The following is an 18,945-nucleotide window of genomic DNA, read 5'->3' as shown; positions in this document are numbered from 1 at the left end:
TCTCTTAACCAACCTCTGAGGCCGTCACAGAGCAGCTGTAATTGTACTGAGATTAGATCACCTACAGGTGGACTCTTTTCAGTCATTAACAATCATCAGGCAACTGCTGAAGGCAATTGGTTGCACTCAGAAAAGGGGCTGAATACTTTTGCACACCGCATTTTTCAGTCAGGAAACCAGTTGAAACCATGTACATTTTCTTTCTACTTCACAAATGTATACCGGTTTGTGTTGGTCTTTCACATAAGATTCCAATAAAATATATGTGTTTGTTGTTGTAATGTGACAATACGTGAAACGATTCATAGGGTAGGGAATACTTTTACAGTTTAACCAATTTAAATAAGTCCTGCTGTTTCTGACAGTAAAGTCAAATATCCTGCCAGAAGCCTGTTGGTAGCTCCAAAGGCATGTGCTTGATGACATGATAAGGGACCTTTTTCCAACTGTGAGGATGTGAGTCTGTATGCATTATTTGATTGTGCACCCAGTATTTGCTTTTAGAAACGACTAAAGATTTATGATCCATCATTTTTTTTCACCCTGGAGACTATTTGGTATAAATGCACTGTTAAAACCCCTAAATTAAAACGATACTCCTCTGTATGACGATTCTATGTAAACTTCTGACTGCAACTGTTATACATTTAAGTCATGAATGTTTTCTTTGCCTAAATTTGATCAACTAAGAAGGCTTAACCATCATGTATTTGAGGTGTTTAAACTCCCAGCACCTTCGTATGAAAGTAACATCTCAAATGTTTCAGTCGCATAAGCAAGCGATACAGGTGATCTTATAACAGCGTGCAAACAGCGACATCTCCTGGTCAGAGCCAATCAAACAAACCATCCTTATTTTGGCATCATGAAACAGGTAAAATAAAAGTAATTATGCGATACAACTTATTACATTTTAAAATTAATGCAAGATCAAAGTGAAAAAAGTCCAGTTTCTGTGCGCTCTGAATGTCCGTACGTGGTTGATGGTGGAGATGGTGAACAGACTCTGTTGATTGGCTGAACAATGGATGCCGTAACAGCGGGGGGAACGCAGCCATTGGTCCGCTGACCAGTCAGTCATCGAAAAAAGCCGGTGCAAGTGGGCGGGGCGGGAAATGCCTGCCGCTAGGTTTTCCCTCAAGATGGCGGGGCTGCTACGGGAGCCGTGTGGTAGTGGCTGGGAAATAAAATCGTTTTAAAAGCTGGTAGAACCCCAAGAGGAGATACGTTTGTCATATTCATCAGTGAGTACTTCCCCGGCGTTTTATCGAGCTATTTACTGGTCTGTGAAATGTGTTTTTATGCGTCCATGCTAGCTTGTTAGCAAGTTAGCATAGACGCTCGCGGTGCCGTGTACAGGCCTAATGAGCCGCGAGTCCGAAGGGATGCACACTCTCCATTTTAAGCTACGATTATATTATTTTGTCTTGTTTTGTTCATTTGAATGAACGTTTGTGAAATTTTCGTGCAAACAGATTGATGTGTGTTTGTTTTATTACATTGACATATGCCATCATGACTATGTTTTTGAATCTCACATCTATTCTCTGTGGTCGTTATCCCCTTTTATCTCCCTAGATGTCCGCAGCGGAGAATGGCCAGTGCCTCTGTCCCAGTATAAGCTGAATGCATTGTGATTTCCAATAATTGAGACAGTGATTCTGAAAGCTGTCTACATTAATGAAAAGAGCAATGTAGTCAGCTTAGCATATTCACATCTGGTACGCGCTCTATACAGGGATGATCTTCTGCAGTGGGGATCTCTAGGGATTGCTTCACAATTATCCGTTTCCATAAGGTTTAGGTTCTTAATTTAAACGACAACAACAACACAAAAATAAAAAAAATGGATGTAGATGACGTGCTCCCCCCTCTCCCCTTGGAGCCACCTGATGACTCTGGCCTAGACCAGAGCAGAGCACCTCCACCACCTCCCCTGCAAACGTCCAGTGACGCAGAGGTAATGGACGTTAGCTCTGGTGGTGATGGACCCACAGACACCCCAGGGGAAGGGGAAGCAAAGACGCAGGAGCTGGTGAGCAAGGGCTCGCTCATTTTCTGTAGCCACCTTTCCAGCGAGGCCAGTGCCAACCCACAGTGCCCCAGGACAGCCCGCCACGCCCCCCCGGTCACCAAGTTTCTGCCAGACCTGAAGCAGCTCAGAGATGTTAAGATCAGGGTGAGCTTCACTGAGAGCAGCAGCAGTAGCAGCAGCAGCAGCAAAGACAGGAAGATTTTATACACAGGTGAGGGGCAGGAGGCAGGAAGTGGTGATTGCTTAACTTGTCTCAATGGTGAGGTACGAGACGCGGCAAACTCGGCAGAGGTCGCCGAGGGCAGCGGCGGAGCCGAGAACGCGGCGGGCACGGGGTCGGAGGAGAGCGCGGCGGACCTGGAGAATAAGGTAGAGTTTGCGGTCCTGGATGAGTTGGAGGACTTCTACGACAACCTCCTGGATCGGGACCAGGGCAGCTTTAAGTCTGGCGCCATAGTTCAGCAGGAGCAAGCGGATGAGGAGGCGGCGCCCTACGCCTACGAGGTACGTCTGAGGTCGCCGTCGCACCGCGCCCGCTCGCTTTCACGCTCACGCAGCCCCTCGCTCTGTAGTCCAAACTCAGAGTTGTTCAGACTCCCCGATGTCGTTTCATCGATCTGTTTGCATAATTACATGTCGTACATATGTTGTAACGTCACCAGCTCAAACTGTGATGTATTTCATTGGGATTTAAATTTGCTGGAACAGCAGCAATTGGAGCAGAACTGGGAAGTAAAACACAGTTTTAAATAATTGTTGACTGAATAAAAATTGTAGGTCCCAGTCTTCTGGGCTGTGTCTCTACCAGCTTTCCACATCTCCATCCTGAAGTTCATAAAAATTGGACAGGGCAGCATCTCTTTTTTTTCAGGACCGCATTTTAATAAGCTCCACTTATCTCCCCACCAGCTTCCCTTGTCCTGTTGAAGAAAACTATCTTCCCATCCCCATGGATCAAGGTGTGTGTTCGCTGTGACGGACACACAGTGTTTAGTATGTAGGCCCAAAAAGACAGATGTTGATCTCATCTGCCCAGATCACCCTTTCCCACATGATTACATTGTGATTTTTATTTCTGTCTTTATTTTTTAAGCACTAAGGCTACTCCATGGTACAATGCGCCACGTGGCTGTAATACACTTTGGTACGATGACTTTGATGTGTTCATATGCGATCACTGCTTAAACAAAATCCCAATAAAATGCATTTAGGTTTGTGGTTCTAGTCTGAGAATATGAATTAAAGTTTAAACAGGTGTAAATACTGTAAGGAATCAGCGTCTTCTCTGATCAGTCACATTCAAGCTGTTGTCATAATTGAAATTGAGAAGTGTCATGACAAAAGAGGTCAGTGACGTTTTCTAGTATTTCTCAAAGGCTGGGTTGCCTTTAAAACCCAAGTGATCATTCCTTGTAATAAAAGAGTAATAAATTGTGCATAAAATGTTCATTTAGAGTACGTCGTTCCGTATTACCAGCTTTTATGTTCTGTTTTATGACCTGAAGAGGAACTGCAGAGTCTCTCCTTATATCTGCTGTGCTTGGCTCTGTCTTATCCCCCCCAAGAGAAGGCATTCCTAAGCGTGTTTTGAGCTGTGGCTGTTTGCCGGTCCTAACCGCCTCCTCTTCCAGGAGGGCTTTGACAACGACGTGGATGCTCTTCTGGAAGAGGGCATGCCGGTCCCGAAAAAGATGCGCCTCGCAGAGGACAAATATCCCGGGGACAGTGATCATCAGTCCGACGGAGACGGCGAAGGGGGCGTCCAGCCGATGGTGACCAAAATCAAGACTGTCCTGAAGAGTGAGTGGTGGGGGTGTTAAAGTGTTTGCTGTTTGGTGCTGTAGGGTGGTGGTGAGCTGAGAGTGGCTGCTGGGCTGCAGGCTCCCCTAGTGGAGATATATGAACGGGTTGGATTGGGTAGCAGTATGGAAAAGTGTTAAATTGGTCATGTTGTTTTTTTTATCATCCTGTTGAAAGACCTAGTGATGTCCCTTAGTCTGATCTGTGGAAGAGTTGACCAGGCTTCTGGTTAATATTTGGTATTTCAGAGGTTATGATGCACCATTAAGGCTGGCCGGGCCTTTAGAAGAGAAACTGGCCCTGAGCATCACAGACCCTCCACTAACAGACAGCAGCCAGGACGTGTTTTTCCACATATTCTTATTTTCATGCACATCCAGCTGGTGTGTAAATGCAAGAAATGTGTCAGCTACATTTATTTAGATATATATTTTTTGATAATGGTTACTGATAGCTGCAGTGGCACCGTTGATTTGATCAGAAAGGGTTATTTCTTTACACGGGATTTATATCCCACTCAACCGTACTCTAGAAGTTTGATTTTTTGTAATTTTTTTTCTACTACATTAGCTTTACTGAATCCTAAAACCAGAATCCATTTAAACTAAATAATTTTGTTTCGTGGGTGTGAATAAAATGGTCTGTAGTGATGCTCCAGTGGTCTCACTAACCCGTCTACTCGTTGGCTTCTACAAGCCTGGTTCCTGTTAAGTGTCTTCAGCAGCCGAGCCGTTCCTGATCATCCGCCGCGGTGGCCTTGTCATAACGGTGCCTGCCTTTACGTTTCTCCGTGTGGCAGGTCGAGGCCGTCCACCCACTGAGCCTCTTCCTGATGGTTGGATCATGACATTCCATAATTCAGGCATTCCAGTCTACCTGCACCGAGAGACCAGAGTGGTCACCTGGTCCAGACCCTACTTCCTTGGAACGGGCAGCATTAGGGTGAGAGCGAGACGAGCGTTGCTTGCATGCATGTATTCAGTCAGGTGATAATTGTACACACGTCGAAAAACGATAAAATACACTTAGGAATAAAAACAGGTCACTTTAATGCTCACAACGGATGCACATCTTCTCAGTCGGGAGATTCAGCACCTGAAAGGCAGACGGGCGTCTACGTGTGTTTCTGACATCTTGGTGTTTTCTCATTCAGAAACACGACCCGCCCACCAGCAGCATCCCCTGCTTACACTACAAAAAAATGAAGGACCAGGAGGAGAAGGAGCTGAACGGGGAGGTGACCTCTAACGTGGAGGAGCCTCCGGCGAAGGCCAGCGACGCGGAGAAAGCGGACAAGTCGGCAGAGGAGCAGGCCGAGCTTCCCTCGTCCACCGTCAGCGAGGGCGGCCCAGACGGAGAGAGCGTGGACGACAACGACACGCCGAATAAGGAGGCGCAGGCGTACGACACCGCCCAGGGAGCTCTGGGGCAGGTCAGGGCCAAGGTGGAGGTGTGCAAAGATGAATCCGTAGGTGAGGACGGGTAATGACGAAGGATCCGTGTTTGATCCAGGTTTTAAAGAAATGTTTGGAATTTTTCCCCCAATGAACCCTTTCCACACAGTTTAGTTATGCTAGATCTTACATCTGGGCTAAAGGCAACGATAACCTCTCTCCTGTGGATTTTTTTATCTACAGTTTACTTCTTGCATCATAGTACTTTGTATTTCTACAACTTCTTGCACCTACTTTTGAATAATCTTTGTAAATCTGCACAACAGGCCTGTCACAATAAGCGATAAATTAATTAATGGCGCGATACATCTATCAGCACAGCAGGCTATATCTTTGTGCCTCGCAGAGAACTCGAGTGAACCCTCTGGTGCTTCACTTTGGTGCTTGTTTGTTCCCCCCCTCTATTTTTTTTAAAATAAAACAGGATATTATTTGCTAAAAAAAATCCCTTTCAGAACTTGAAGATTTCCGCCTTTACCTGGAGAAATGCTTCGACTTTGAGCAAGTGACCGTCAAGAAGTTTCGCACCTGGGCCGAGCGCAGACAGTTCAACAGGGACATGAAGAGGAAGCAGGCCGAATCCGAGAGGCCCATCCTTCCCGCCAACCAGAAGCTCATCACGCTGTCAGTCCAAGACGCTCCAACCAAGAAGGGTAAGACGTGTAGTCACGGCGACCGCCATACAATGCCTGCCTGGGTATTCTGTAGCAGACATGTTGAAGTTGTTTTTTTTTTTGATCCAGTTAAATGTTTGTATTCAAACAGAGTTTGTCATCAATCCTAATGGGAAGTCTGAAGTTTGCATCTTGCATGAATATATGCAGCGGGTCCTGAAGGTTCGGCCTGTTTACAACTTCTTTGATTGTGGTAAGTTGTCCTTTAGTCGCTGAAGTTAGTGGAGGCAGCTCAAGGTTTATGGTACAGTAACCTGGGTGTTCCCCATAATATGTACATTTTAGCTGCCTGTGATCTGGCTTTAAAAGATGATTGGAAGTACCCACACACTTTAGTTATGCTAGATTTGCATGTGAGCTAAAGGCAACAATAACCTGGTTCTCCTATGGATTTTTTAAATATAATTTTCACTTTGTATTTCTACAATGTCTTGCAAATGTTCTTTGTAAATCTTTCAACCAGACTGTATTTTTGTGCTCCACAGAGAACTCGAGTGAACCCTTCGGTGCGTCAGTCATTATAGACGGAGTCACTTACGGCACAGGAACAGCGAGCAGCAAAAAACTGGCCAAAAACAAAGCCGGTAACTCTTCATTTACAGCTTTCTGTTGTGTCGTCTGTGGTGAATTAGCTGTGGATCTACTGTTTGTCTGCGTGGTGGATCAAGAGACGAGAGCCTGAGGTTACCTGTCCCTGCACAGCCTTTCAAACTTTATTTCAAACTTTATTTTCTAGGTCTGGCTAGGGGGTTCTTATGAATTATTATTATTATTTTTAGATTTTACCACCCTAAATTTTTTTAAACATCAAAAAAATCTAAAGCACAGTAAATGCTGAGGAACATTGATTTATATCTAAATGCCATTCTTTATCATTTTATGTTTAATATGTTCCAGGATTTTCTGTCCCTTTTCAAAAAAGGGACATTTAACTGCTTTTTGGACTTAAGACAACTTCAAATGTAGGTTGAATTGGACATTGAGTCTTTAATCTGGGTCTTAATAAATGTTTTTTTGTCCACAAACATTTTAAAGGTACCAATCCCTTCAATGGTACAGATTTTTAAGAGGTTGGTCCGAGTTAGACCAGATGACAAAAAATAAAACGGAAACATCTATTTGCAGCCATTTTCACATCTATTAAGTGTTGCTGTAGAGGTTAAGTTGCATAAAATTGACAGAACCCTAAACACAGCTCATTCTGAAGGGAGCTCAAAATAGGAGAATATATCAGAATCTATCTGAGAACGTTTTTGTGCAAAATAAACGTAATGAACATGTTTTGCCCAAAGACCGATCCTAAATGTTTTAAAAGGAAGCATAAAAGCTCACCTTTAAAGTAAATTCTTCATTTCTGTGTCTACATATTAATGAATATTAATGTCATAAGATAAAATGACCGCACGCTGTGTATATTTAATGCAGTAAATGCATGTGGTGGTACGTATAGAAAGTGAGTTAATGTGACTGTAGAGCTGCTAACACACGTAACCTGCTGTGCTCTTCAGCCCGAGCCACACTGGAAATTCTCATCCCTGATTTTGTGAAGCAGACGTCTGAGGAGAAACCCGTGGAGGGAGATGAACTAGAGGTAAAACGACGCATTGATACTAGAACCTTTTTTAATTTTTAACAAGGAAAGGACTTCTCTCTGAGTGTGACCTAATATTTGTACTGTTGATTGTGCTCTGTCCTGCAGTATTTTAACCATATCAGTATAGAAGACTCACGAGTGTACGAGCTGACCAACAAAGCCGGTCTACTTTCGCCATATCAGATTCTTCATGAGTGCCTTAAAAGGTAAACCAGAGGGATTCTTTTTTGTATCGTATTTAATGTTGTTTAACTTTTTTTTTTTTTTTTTTTTTTTTTCCTGTTGCTTTGGTTAATGGCATATATGACTTTTGTCTAAATTAATATAGAGACAGAGGGTCATCCTAAACTAGGGTGGCAACAAAGTATTTTTCTGTAACACCAACAGGATTCATGCGTTTGCGTAAAAAAGTAATGTTTTGGTATTTGTTGCAGAAACCATGGGATGGGGGATACCAGCATTAAATTTGAGGTGATCCCAGGAAAGAACCAGAAGAGTGAATACGTTATGACATGTGGGAAGCACACGGTGCGAGGCTGGTGTAAGTTGAAACTCCTAGACCGTTTTTGTGCCTTTCAGAGCCACTCATGCCGAGTTCTCGAGTTAATTATGTTCCTTGGTTTTCTCTGCCACTAGGCAAGAACAAGAGGGTTGGTAAACAGCTAGCGTCTCAGAAGATCCTGCAGATGCTTCACCCCCACGTTAAGAACTGGGGCTCCCTGCTGCGCATGTACGGCAGAGAAAGCAACAAGATGGTCAAAAAGGTGAGACGTTATCAGAACGGGCTGTAAGGCTTCCTAACTAGTCATGTTTTCTACGTGACGGTGCAGAGCTGCGTGGTTTGGAACGTCGCTGCAGCATTTTTCTTTTCTTTTTTTTTTTAAGTTGCAAAAATAAAACCTTGGGTGGCTGGCTGCATAGCATCTACTGTGTATCATTCTGCAAGTGCACAGGATAACCAGAATGATTGTTTTCAGGAGAATTCAGACAAGAGTGTGATAGAGCTGCAGCAGTTTGCCAAAAAGAACAAGCCCAACCTTCACATCTTGAACAAACTGCAAGAAGAAATGAAGAAACTGGCAGCTCAGAGGGTAAGAGTTGGCGCCGTCCTGCTGCACGTTTAGTCCTGATAATGGGAGGCCGTTGTTTCTGTGTCCCACACTCAACTGGAAGGAAGTCTGAACGCCGTTGTTCTTATTCAGCCTTAAGGCCAACGTTGCTGTAGTTTCTAGAGCCGCTTATACTGATTATAGAAGCTGATCCCCTTTTCAATGTAGTTTCTAGATGCACATAAGTATTGACTGTTATATTTTTTCCTTATTCAGTTTCGTAAAAGAAGATTCAGCAAACAAATTGTAGATATTGTACTTAATTTACAGCATTTCTCTCCAGGTATTAATAATTTTGGTTTTGAGGTCCATACAAAATCCACCGATAAGTGCGCACCCATTCAACATAAACACAAGAAAATTAATACAGGAAACGTTCTTCTACTCCAGGGGTTCTCTGGACCTTTTTTTAAGGGGCCATTTGCGGCCCCTGTGCTGATTTTGTGTGGCCCTCCAACTCCATTTTAAGAAAGATTTGGTCCACCAGCACAGGTGGCTGATGCAAATGCCAACTTTTTATTCTTAATTAGGGCAAAATTATTATAGACAGGTAAAAATCTTGCAATTTAAAATGTTAGGTAAAACAGAGAGTGATTATTTTAATAACCACACTTTTTTACATTCTATTTAATTCTTAATAAACAGCACATCTGTCCAAGGACATTTTCTCAAATTCTCAAATAATTTAACTAAAATGATCATATTTTGTAGAGCAGGTAAAAATATTCACATAATTTTTTGGTTGTTTATTTATTTAATCAATATGTGGCCCTTGAGGACCTCTGACTTGATGATTTCGGCCCAAGTGCCAAAAAGTTTGGACACCCCTGTCATAAACCAATCCCTGCTTGCATTCAGAGCCTCACACATTTTCTCTAAACATTAGTTTACCCGTATCAAACAGGTTCCTTCACTACAAGTAATTCTACACTATTAAACTGGACAATATGACTGCATTCAGTCACATTTTGCAACAAAAAACTCAATTAATCGTGCTCTAGCTAAATGTAGTTAGCAAATATTGGTAGACAGGATGACTATTTCTCATCAAAATGTATTATTTGCTCCTCTCAGTATACATTAGCTGCTTCATCAGTACTGTGTCATACGAACGGCTACCTGTACTGACTAAGCTCACCTTAACTTTACGTAATATGTTTTTTAAGGCTTTTGTCATTTTTAAATCTATGTAAATACAAGCATGATGAAACAGGAAGCGCAACTGACTAAAATAGCATTTTATATGCAGCTCACTGGAGGGTTGTGCCATTTCTTTGAACAGGCTTTTTCTAGCGTACTGCTCATCCTTGGACACCTGTAACGCTATACTTGACCACATCACTGCCATTCTGAACGCGTTCCTCGTCTCTTCTGACCACTTCTTGTTCCACCTCAGGAGGAAACGAGAAACAAGCCCAAGATGACCATAACGGAGTCGGCCCAGCCCGGGAGCGAGCCTCTTTGCACTGTCGACGTTTAAGTCTCAGAATCACTGACGAACCACGGCACTGAAACCCCCCCCCCCGGTCACTGTCAACCATCACAACAGCATCACGGCGTCCAACGAGGAATTAAAGTGTCACACTGATCCGACCGGTTAGAGCTGCTTGCTTCCTTCAGCTACAGTTTATAGGTTGAGCAAGTAGGAGTGAGAGGAGGACTGAATGCACTTACTGGAGCCTAGAGATTGATTAAAAAAAAAATAAACAGTCTACCTCTCTAGATGCATCCTAAACAACAGGACTTGATAGAATATGAACCACAGCAGAACAGAAATGCATGCTTCTTTAACTGTAAACGCCAATGCAAACATTGGTTTTATTGTCAAAGTGTTATTTTAAAGTCAATCTTTTTAGTGCTTGAAGTTTTTGGAAAGGGACTACTAATGCTCGTATTTATACCATTCGTTTAGTTGGACAGCTGATCCTCGTTTATTGGCTATTTTAATGACGGCTCTGAATATTTTGGGTGGCGAATAATGTGTGTGTACCGTTTCGTTAGTCACCGAACGGAAAAGTCGTCGCGTTCGTTTGCATGACAGGAACGTGCGTCATGAAGTGAGCGTTTGTATGCACTTGTCTGGTTTTCCGTTGTTTTCCAGTCGTCACGCTGTTCAGAGAAGAGCCGCCTGAAAGCCGGGCTTCGTCACGTTTGGTTTTCTTTCTCCACCCTGACACTGGAGTAAACCCGGTCCAGAGTACTGTTGGGTTCAACATTTCTTGCTCTTAGTTGCTTTTTAATTCCACACTACTGCTATGTTCAGGTTTTCTTTTCATTTAGCCCCTCAACACAACACAGTCAGCTACATGTTGCCTTAGTAAATTTCATTTTATGAAGGGCTGAGACTCTAAAGGAGATTGGACCTAAAACACCCCTTCGGCAGGAAGTGGAAAGACCAAGCCCCGTTTACTTGATAAAGCATTTACTCTTAGGCAATTGGTACATTTAAGTCAAGGCGGGCTGGAAGTGTGCAGACTTTTTCAGAGGTGTCTTAATGGGTTGTGACCTTTTTTCGTATGTCTGCAATCATTGTTCCAGTAGATCATGCTAACTAAATATATCTATAGAGAAAAAGTCCTGACTGCAGCCTGGCGTACGTTGGAGGAACAGTGTATACCAAAGCTTACATCCAGTCTTATGCATTTTCTAGAAATCTTCACGTTGCAGGACAAGGCTGAACTGTGGCAGTAGCTGGAGCAGAAACTGCTGTGCTTTTTCTACACATGTAGGAGCCATCTAAACGTCTAAGCAGCGCTCTTGTGATTGTGTGGATTGCTTTACGAATGTTTCCCCATCTGTACGTGTCTTGTCTCACCGCGTCGTGGTGTCAGGTGAGAAACGATATGCCGTACTGGTTTTATGTGGAGTTGTATCAATAAATTGTTTGAAACGTTGCTGCCTAGAAACTGTGTTGCAACCCGAACTCCTGACCTTAGTGATGTTTGTTATGCAAAATAAAATGTCTTTACCGACAAACTGCTTTGTTTTTAATTCAGCCCCACAGATGGACAAGGAGAGAACTTAGTTCTTTATTTTGTGGTCTTCATGCAGTTTGTGTGAGTTCTTGACTAAAATTGTTGTTAAACCAAAACATTTAAAGAACTTTCCTTAAATGAGCTTTTAGATACAAGCTTCCCAAAGAGTGGGGGGGAAAAAAGTCAACATGAAGATAAAGTGTGAGTACAATCACAATAAAAGACAACGGAAAGCTGAACAGAGAATCGGTTTGTGGTCCATGCTAAGTCTGCTGCTGGGAGTTGTAGTCCACTCTCTCAAACAGCAGCAGTATCTCCACGTGCCTCGTCTGTGGAAACAGGTCCACGGCCATAGCTCGCACCGGACGAAACGGCGCTCCGTGAACTCTGTTGGAGGGAGCTCTGCACAAGCTGAGGATGAAAACAGTTCCATTAATTCAAAAACCAATTGTCTTACAAGAAAACTGAAGTATCATTTGGCCAAGGAGAAAAATGCCACAGATGAATCATTCTGATGGTTTATATTATTACGACTGGTGCTAAAATAACTCCTTTTAATGCATTCATTTTGATATATAAAACACTAAATATACAATTTCTCTATTTATAAAGGATATTTTATGAGCTGATGTTACCTGGTTAATGAGCTGGGCTATCTGCTCTAGTAGAGCCAGCAGTCAGCTGCTTATTGGCCACACTGCGGGTAGCTTTCCAATTTCAGTTTCTAAACAGTTGCCTTTATACATGTGATGGGCTGTGCTCCTTAGCTTCCACTGCAATACTGTTTTTATTTCTCAAAACCACCACAATCTTCATGTAAGCATCTTAAAAACTACAGTAAGCCTCTTTCAGCCAGCTGACCAGCAGTTTGCAGCAACAGGTGAGGATTTATTCCATCACCCTTCCCAGGAAAATCTTGTGCTTTTTTTGTGAAATTGCATCGTTTTAATTCCTTAGTATAGCTTGTGATCAGTAACCTGCCCGTGTGTAGCGTTAGCATCAGGAAATGTAGGCGCAGGTGAAACAGATCCTTACTCGATAAAGTTGGTCATGGCTGCCTTGGCGTTGCATGCCACGTAAACCAGCCTCTTCAGGTGTTCCGCTCTCCTGATGGCGAGGATGACCTTGGAGTCTGGTTAATAATAAAATTCAAACTTCTCATAACTACTCTTAAAAAACAACTACGTTTCCCATTTCTTTAGGCTATGTACTCACGCAGCCCCGCCCTGGGTGGGTCCACAATCGCTGTGACGTTGGGGGACACCAGAGCGTTCAGGATGTTGGGGAACACGTCCTCGGCTTTTCCGCAGTGAAACTCAACGTTACTCAGATCTTCGGATGCAAAATAAAAATTAAATATAACTGAGGCCGTGTTTTTTGATTACCCACCAAAGCCTTTAACATGGAAGCGAATGGCTGTGACGTCGTTTCCTGAGTCCTACCGTTAAGCTTGGCGTTCATTTTGGCGTCCTCCACCGCTTCCTGGCAGAGCTCGATCCCAATCACCTTTTTCACTCTCTGCAAATCAAAAGGCATGAGAAACCCGATGAACCCTTTTCAACATGTAGTTGCTGACCTCTTCTCCAAAATAAAACAACTTACACAACGTTAAAATGCGTTTAGTATAGCCGGACAGGGCGGAGCGATTCATTTAACATGAAGACGTGAAAACTACCCAATTGGTTGCCGTGACAACACAAACACTTACTTTGGCCAGCGAGATGCCGATGGTCCCCGTCCCACAGCAAACATCCAGCACTGTGCTGCCTTGATCGAGCTGAGCCCACTCCCCCACAGCCGAGTACAGCACCTCTGCAGCTCCTGTGTTCACCTGCAAAGAAACGGCCAATATTCATCAGACCTTCACTGCCTGGACAGCCAAGGAGGGTTACAGTGAGGATGCAGCGAAAGGATTTAAAGGAAATCTATTTAGAAAGAATGGATGTGTGTAAAATCACCTCGTGCACGTTAAAGTATGGTGGAGAATCTATGATGCTGCGGGCCTGTTTGGTCCTGAGAACCTTGTTCAGGTGCGTTTATCTCCTTTAAACAGAGCTCACCGTCTTATGATCAAGTCGTCATAGCAACTATGGGACGCTACATCCTACCAAGCAGTTGTTTGAGAAAAAGCCTCTTCTATCCTACCATCACAAACACAAATATGCTGCATCTACTAATCTCTCTGGGGACTTAAATTAGAACAGTGACCAACAACAGAAACAGCGTTCCCATGCTGAGGGATGCCAGAAAGTGTTAAGTGTTGTGAGATGATCCGAGGTTCTAAGTTATCTTTTGGGGGTTTTTTGTGGAAATGTACTCCTTTGTGGCTAATAAGATTATTTCTTTAATGTGCGATGGCCCTAATATAATTTTTTTTTGTGTGGAAAGAACGAGAATAAATTCATAATATTAAGTATGCAACTAAGAACAATTTAGGAATAAAGAACATCAAGAGAATAAGTCAGTCATTATCACAGTAGTTTTAAAGTCCAGGGGTCTCATTTCTACAGCTTGAATACACACAAAATGGGGCCTGAAACGTGCGTCGCTTTCCACGCAAAAGTTGGGCTCTATTAAAAAAAAAAAAACGTTAGGGGAAAATGTACGGCCCTGATAGCAACTCTGACTCCGGCTCTCGTTTTGGAGACGAGGAAATTGCCGATGCAGATGGTGAAGTGGTGAATTGCTGCCAAACCGCTCGCCGATTCTTAAATGCTCAATTTCACTCCATATCAGACTTTACTCATGGATCAGCTTCATCATAAGCATTCAAAACCCCTGTGCTATTCATACTTGCGCTGGTGACACATAAGAACCCTTCAAATAAATAAAACAAGGCCTATGAGCCGTCAAAATCTGAAATAAAAAGTCCTCACAGCATTTCATCTGGGTTTTCTACCATCCCATTCCTCTCCCTGATCACCAGGGGGAAACCTCTCACCCTCCCTCCTCCGACTGTCGATCTGAACAGCCTCAGGGTGGTTCATCCACCGTTCAAAACAAAGATCAATTTAACTTTTTAACAAGTTATTTTAATGTGGGCAACATATGCGGTATCACCTCTGATTTACACATTTAAGAAGATCCTCTGATTTTTTTTTCAGTTTACTAGTTTTTTTCCTCCGTGGTTGCCATTTCATCAGAATGAAAAAAAGCGATCAGCTGACCCATTTTCATCCACGTTAACATTCATCAGGCGCTTTGCGTTGACCATTTATGGTTGAATCAGGGCATGTAGCGGTCTGAACCTGAGGCTGAACTAGGTACTCAAACGTTCAGGTACAGCTGTGATCTACAAAAGAGAATCTGCGTGCTGGTTTTATAAATTCAAATATTTTTTTGCGTACGCCATTTTCTGTTTCTTGGCATACCTACACTTTTAATATGGACTCCACGCAAAGTTTTATAAACGAGACCCCTGATGATGGTAATAATCTGATGGTGATGTGCTAAAAAGATTTTGTATTTCCTCATCAGTAAAATCAATACCAAAGTACAACTTCACCAGACGCTCAACTTCCCATATTTTAACCTCAAGGGGAAGAGTTCGCATAAAACGACTACCTCTCTCTTGGACTTTTATGACTTTATTCCTCTAATTTCCACTGGCACTGTTATTATGGGGGTCACAGGCTGAAAAGTTCGGGAACCCGTTTGCGTATAACAAAGGATCAACGTGCGGAAAGCGCTTCAGAACCACTGCCAAGTCAGGTGGAGGATCTGTGATGCTGTTCCCCCTCCTTACCTGAAAGAAGGAGTGGGGGGAGATCCTGAACTTCAGGCCGAGCAGCTCCTCTCTAATGCAGCTCTCTCCAGCCACAAGCTCACAGGGCAGGTCCTCTAGGTTGGGAGATGTTCTGCAACCCCACAATCACACGATCAAATCTGCTACCCAGATTATTCTGGGGACCGGCTCAATCAAACGCTGATTTTACTCACCTCTGACCCTCGCGAACAAAATACAGCGAGGTGACGCCGCTCTCTTTCCCGTCTCCTTCAACAAAATAGGTCCTCATGGAGCTCTTCAGTGTGTTGAGCTCCTCTTCCTCGAGTTTCTACCAGTGAAGACAGACGTAAAGGGGCTTCAGGAGCGACACGGCGGCGGTACGTCGCAGGCAGCCGAGCTGAAAATAACCGTTCACCTGTGGGTTGAAGAAGACCATGGCCATGGCTTGTTTGGTCCTCGTGGTGCGGACAGTCAGCTGCTTCCAGTGGCCCTCGTACGTCTCAGGGCTGTAGACGGAATACGGCGTTGTCCTGTTTCCAGAATTACAGAAAAAGACAAGCATGAAACAACAAAGTACTGACATTTTCTACAGGTTCAGAGTTGGAACCAAGACAGCAACCTGTGTAAGCGAACATTAAAAGACGCCGCCTGGTGGAGGTTGATAATACGCACCTGATAAACTTCTGAAATTCCTGGACCACCCTCTTGGCCTCGGCGGACACGTGGCACGTCTCCGCCGGTCCCACCACCGCGCAGGAGCCTCCTTTGTACTTCCCCAAGCGGAAGCCGATGGTCTTGTCCTCGCCGTCGGCGCCCACCGAGATGAGGAACTCGCACTTGTTTCGGTAGCCCGTCTGCCAAGACCCGGAAACGGGAGCAGAAAAGAGACATGAAACCGGTTCAGTCGGATCCCTCGCTGATTCAGACCACTTGAGGCTGTGATTGGCCCACCTGCCTCCTGCGTGACCTCGAACCGCCGAGAGAAACTGGCGGATGCAGAATCTGGTTTCTACTAAAGATCTCAAGCTTCAACAAATTTCCCTAAAACTGTTTGGTCTACAGAGGAGCCGAGGATGGATTTTCGTGTATGTCCCGGTACTCCCAACAAGCCCAAATCTTCAGCCTTCCGCCACATTCAGAATGCACACATGGATATTTGACTTATGGTTGAACATCAACACTTCATTCTAGTCTAGGCAAAAGATGTTGTTCTAAAAAGATGTGGAGGGAGTTCAGATTCCCCTTCCAGGCTATGATCCCATGTTTGTTCAGAGAGGTGAGGCCTTTTCCTGGCACCACCAAGCCACTCTTACTCAGCCTTTCCCTGACCTAGAACATTTAGCATACGTACTCCTGCTTAGTTCTACTACACTGTTTTCCTCAACGCACTGCATGATCTGATCTCGGGACAAGAACTGCACTTAAATCATAGGGTGCAGACACATACCTGCGTCGGAGAGGGCCGAATAGCTTCGAGAGGACAGCACATTTTGTTGAACTTTCCCTTCTGAGCAAAGATCCACGGCAACATGGCCTTGTTGGTGCTGCCTATCTCCCTGGAAACCAAAACATCAGGGTGAGTTTATGCAGAGCGCGGACGCAAAAGCCGAGTGGGGCGGAGGCGTGCGTTAACAGGGACGCCGTCTTTTGGGGGCGGACGCAGCGATTCGGGGGTCGCTGCTGTACAAAGAGCCCTGACACGGATCAATGTAAGAGGAAGCGCCTACTTGGCCAGTCTCTGCAGGACTTCCACCACCTCCTGCTCCTTCATCTTCAGCTGCTCCTCGTACGGCACGTTCCACAGAGGCGTCACGGCGTTGGCGATCTGTACGCTGAGCGGCTCCTCTTCCTCTTCCTCCTCCTCGCCTGCCTGCATTCTCTTGGACGCCGGCGGCCCCCTTGCCGTCCTCTTGCTTCCTCTTCTTCAGTATGGGGTCCGCTTTGGGTTTGGCCAGCCTGACGCTCAGGACCTGGCCCTTCCACTGCATGCCGTGTACCATCTTCATCGCCTTGTCACGCTCCTCCTCGTTCTTGAAGGTGACAAAGGCAAACGTCTGCTTGCCAAAAAGCTTGATCTTGTGCGGGTTCAGGCCGTGCTTGGCCAGGAACTTCTTCAGGTCGTTGAAGCCCACGAACTTGGGCAGATTCCTGATCTCCACTTTGTAGATCTCTGAGGTGAAGAGGTCGTCTTTGATGTAGCGGTACATGTTGGGGTCAGAGGTGGCCTCGCTGCCTTCAGCCGGAGGGTCGGGCGTGGGGGCGTCTGTTTTGGGGTCTTGAGTGAGATCGTCAGGTTTTTCCTGCTCTGAGGCTGTAAGGTCTGGCGCCGCAGCACCATCACCACTAAGATCCGCCATCACGATACTGTGACGATACAAACAAACCGCAGTCATAATCATGCAGTCATCGCGCATTCACAAGAGATTCTCACGCTTCAAACATTGTAAACGTCACCAACATTTGTTTTGTTTTTTTTGTTTTTTTTTACAGACCTATGGCTTTAATCAGACGATATAATTCACAACTTCAATGCACCAGTGAATGACAAGTTTATATTACTTTTTCAAAGTTGTTCAATGTTGGTACAATGATTTCTAATAAATGTGTTGGCTGTGTCTAGGACGCTGAGACGCACCTACATCAACAGAAGTTAGTTTTGTCGTCTGCAGGAAAGCGTCAGGGAGCGCTCAGAAATTGACAGCTGGTGTTTAACCACCTCGGCGTGGACCGGGACAAGATTCTGTGGACATTTTCCACGTGGCTTACCTTCTGTCGCCTGATAACGTTGATTTCCCTTCCAGCTAAGCTGCAACGGGCGTCGCCATGTTGGTCCCGCCCAGCACGTGCAGCGTCAACTCGTGTGCTTCTTAAAGGGACAGCGTCCCCTTTTCGGACTCGCGCGCAGTCATCAATGGCCCGACCCCTGCTGTCTCACAGTACGCGTGTGCTTTATCAACAAGTTGATGGAGGGATGGAGGGAGAACTTCAATCCTCCGCCCTTGGCCGAAGTATAGCCTACAGACACGACTACTTGGGATCAACATGTCTACTACTCCTGCTATGGCAGAGGAAGTAGACATGTTGGGCACAGCTGCTTGTTTGGCAATCTGAACCTGAATCATGGAGGTCGGGAAGTTGACCTCTCCCCTGAGGTCATCATCACGTGAACCTGTCGTGCATATCTTTTTATTTCTGGGTGTTGCAAATATCATAGTTTCTCAAACCACAAATAAATAAATAAATGAGCCAAATGAGATAAGCGAAACTGCAAAATTTAAGATCACAAGTAAGTAATTATTTAAAAAAGTGTACATATTTGCCACAAACATTTGTAAAATAAAATAAAATAAAAACAAGAGACTCACACATGACTAGACTAAATCATGAAAAATCTACATAGAGACGACAAACATTTGATGTGAATTGTCTTTGTATAAGTGTCACTCCAGGTAAGATGTGTTTTTCTGCCAATTTAGATAGCCCAAATTCTGTGTGAATAATACGAATATCATACAAAACTGAACCAAGTTTCCGTTGTAAAATAAACTTTTTTACAGTCCCTCCTTGTTATTGTCAT

General features: G+C 44.3%; 2 protein-coding genes across 2 annotated transcripts; one reads left to right on the top strand and one right to left on the bottom strand.

Annotated features, from left to right (window-relative positions):
* Positions 1 to 1,105: 1,105 nt before the first annotated feature.
* Positions 1,106 to 11,642, top strand: dgcr8 (DGCR8 microprocessor complex subunit). Its single transcript, XM_012875319.3, has 14 exons — positions 1,106 to 1,244; positions 1,579 to 2,539; positions 3,667 to 3,835; positions 4,635 to 4,777; positions 4,989 to 5,307; positions 5,745 to 5,942; positions 6,055 to 6,156; positions 6,449 to 6,547; positions 7,472 to 7,554; positions 7,663 to 7,763; positions 7,992 to 8,098; positions 8,194 to 8,321; positions 8,535 to 8,648; positions 10,063 to 11,642. The coding sequence occupies exons 2-14, from the start codon at positions 1,847 to 1,849 to the stop codon at positions 10,144 to 10,146; spliced, it is 2,340 nt and encodes a 779-aa protein (XP_012730773.2). The 5' UTR covers positions 1,106 to 1,244; positions 1,579 to 1,846; the 3' UTR covers positions 10,147 to 11,642.
* A 33-nt stretch (positions 11,643 to 11,675) lies between these two features.
* trmt2a (tRNA methyltransferase 2 homolog A) lies at positions 11,676 to 18,276 on the bottom strand. The gene is given in 13 exon segments (XM_012875126.3): positions 11,676 to 12,052; positions 12,677 to 12,773; positions 12,857 to 12,973; positions 13,084 to 13,159; positions 13,350 to 13,472; positions 15,387 to 15,498; positions 15,581 to 15,696; positions 15,784 to 15,898; positions 16,041 to 16,222; positions 16,816 to 16,924; positions 17,096 to 17,233; positions 17,235 to 17,732; positions 18,135 to 18,276. Coding segments are annotated over 12 exon segments (1,824 nt in total). The 5' UTR covers positions 17,726 to 17,732; positions 18,135 to 18,276; the 3' UTR covers positions 11,676 to 11,904.
* Positions 18,277 to 18,945: the final 669 nt, after the last annotated feature.

Source organism: Fundulus heteroclitus, chromosome 12, assembly GCF_011125445.2.
Source record: "Fundulus heteroclitus isolate FHET01 chromosome 12, MU-UCD_Fhet_4.1, whole genome shotgun sequence".
In the NCBI taxonomy this organism is placed as follows: Eukaryota; Metazoa; Chordata; class Actinopteri; order Cyprinodontiformes; family Fundulidae; genus Fundulus; species Fundulus heteroclitus.
Note: the sequence above shows the minus strand (reverse complement) of the source record. Positions and strands in the feature narration are given on the sequence as shown.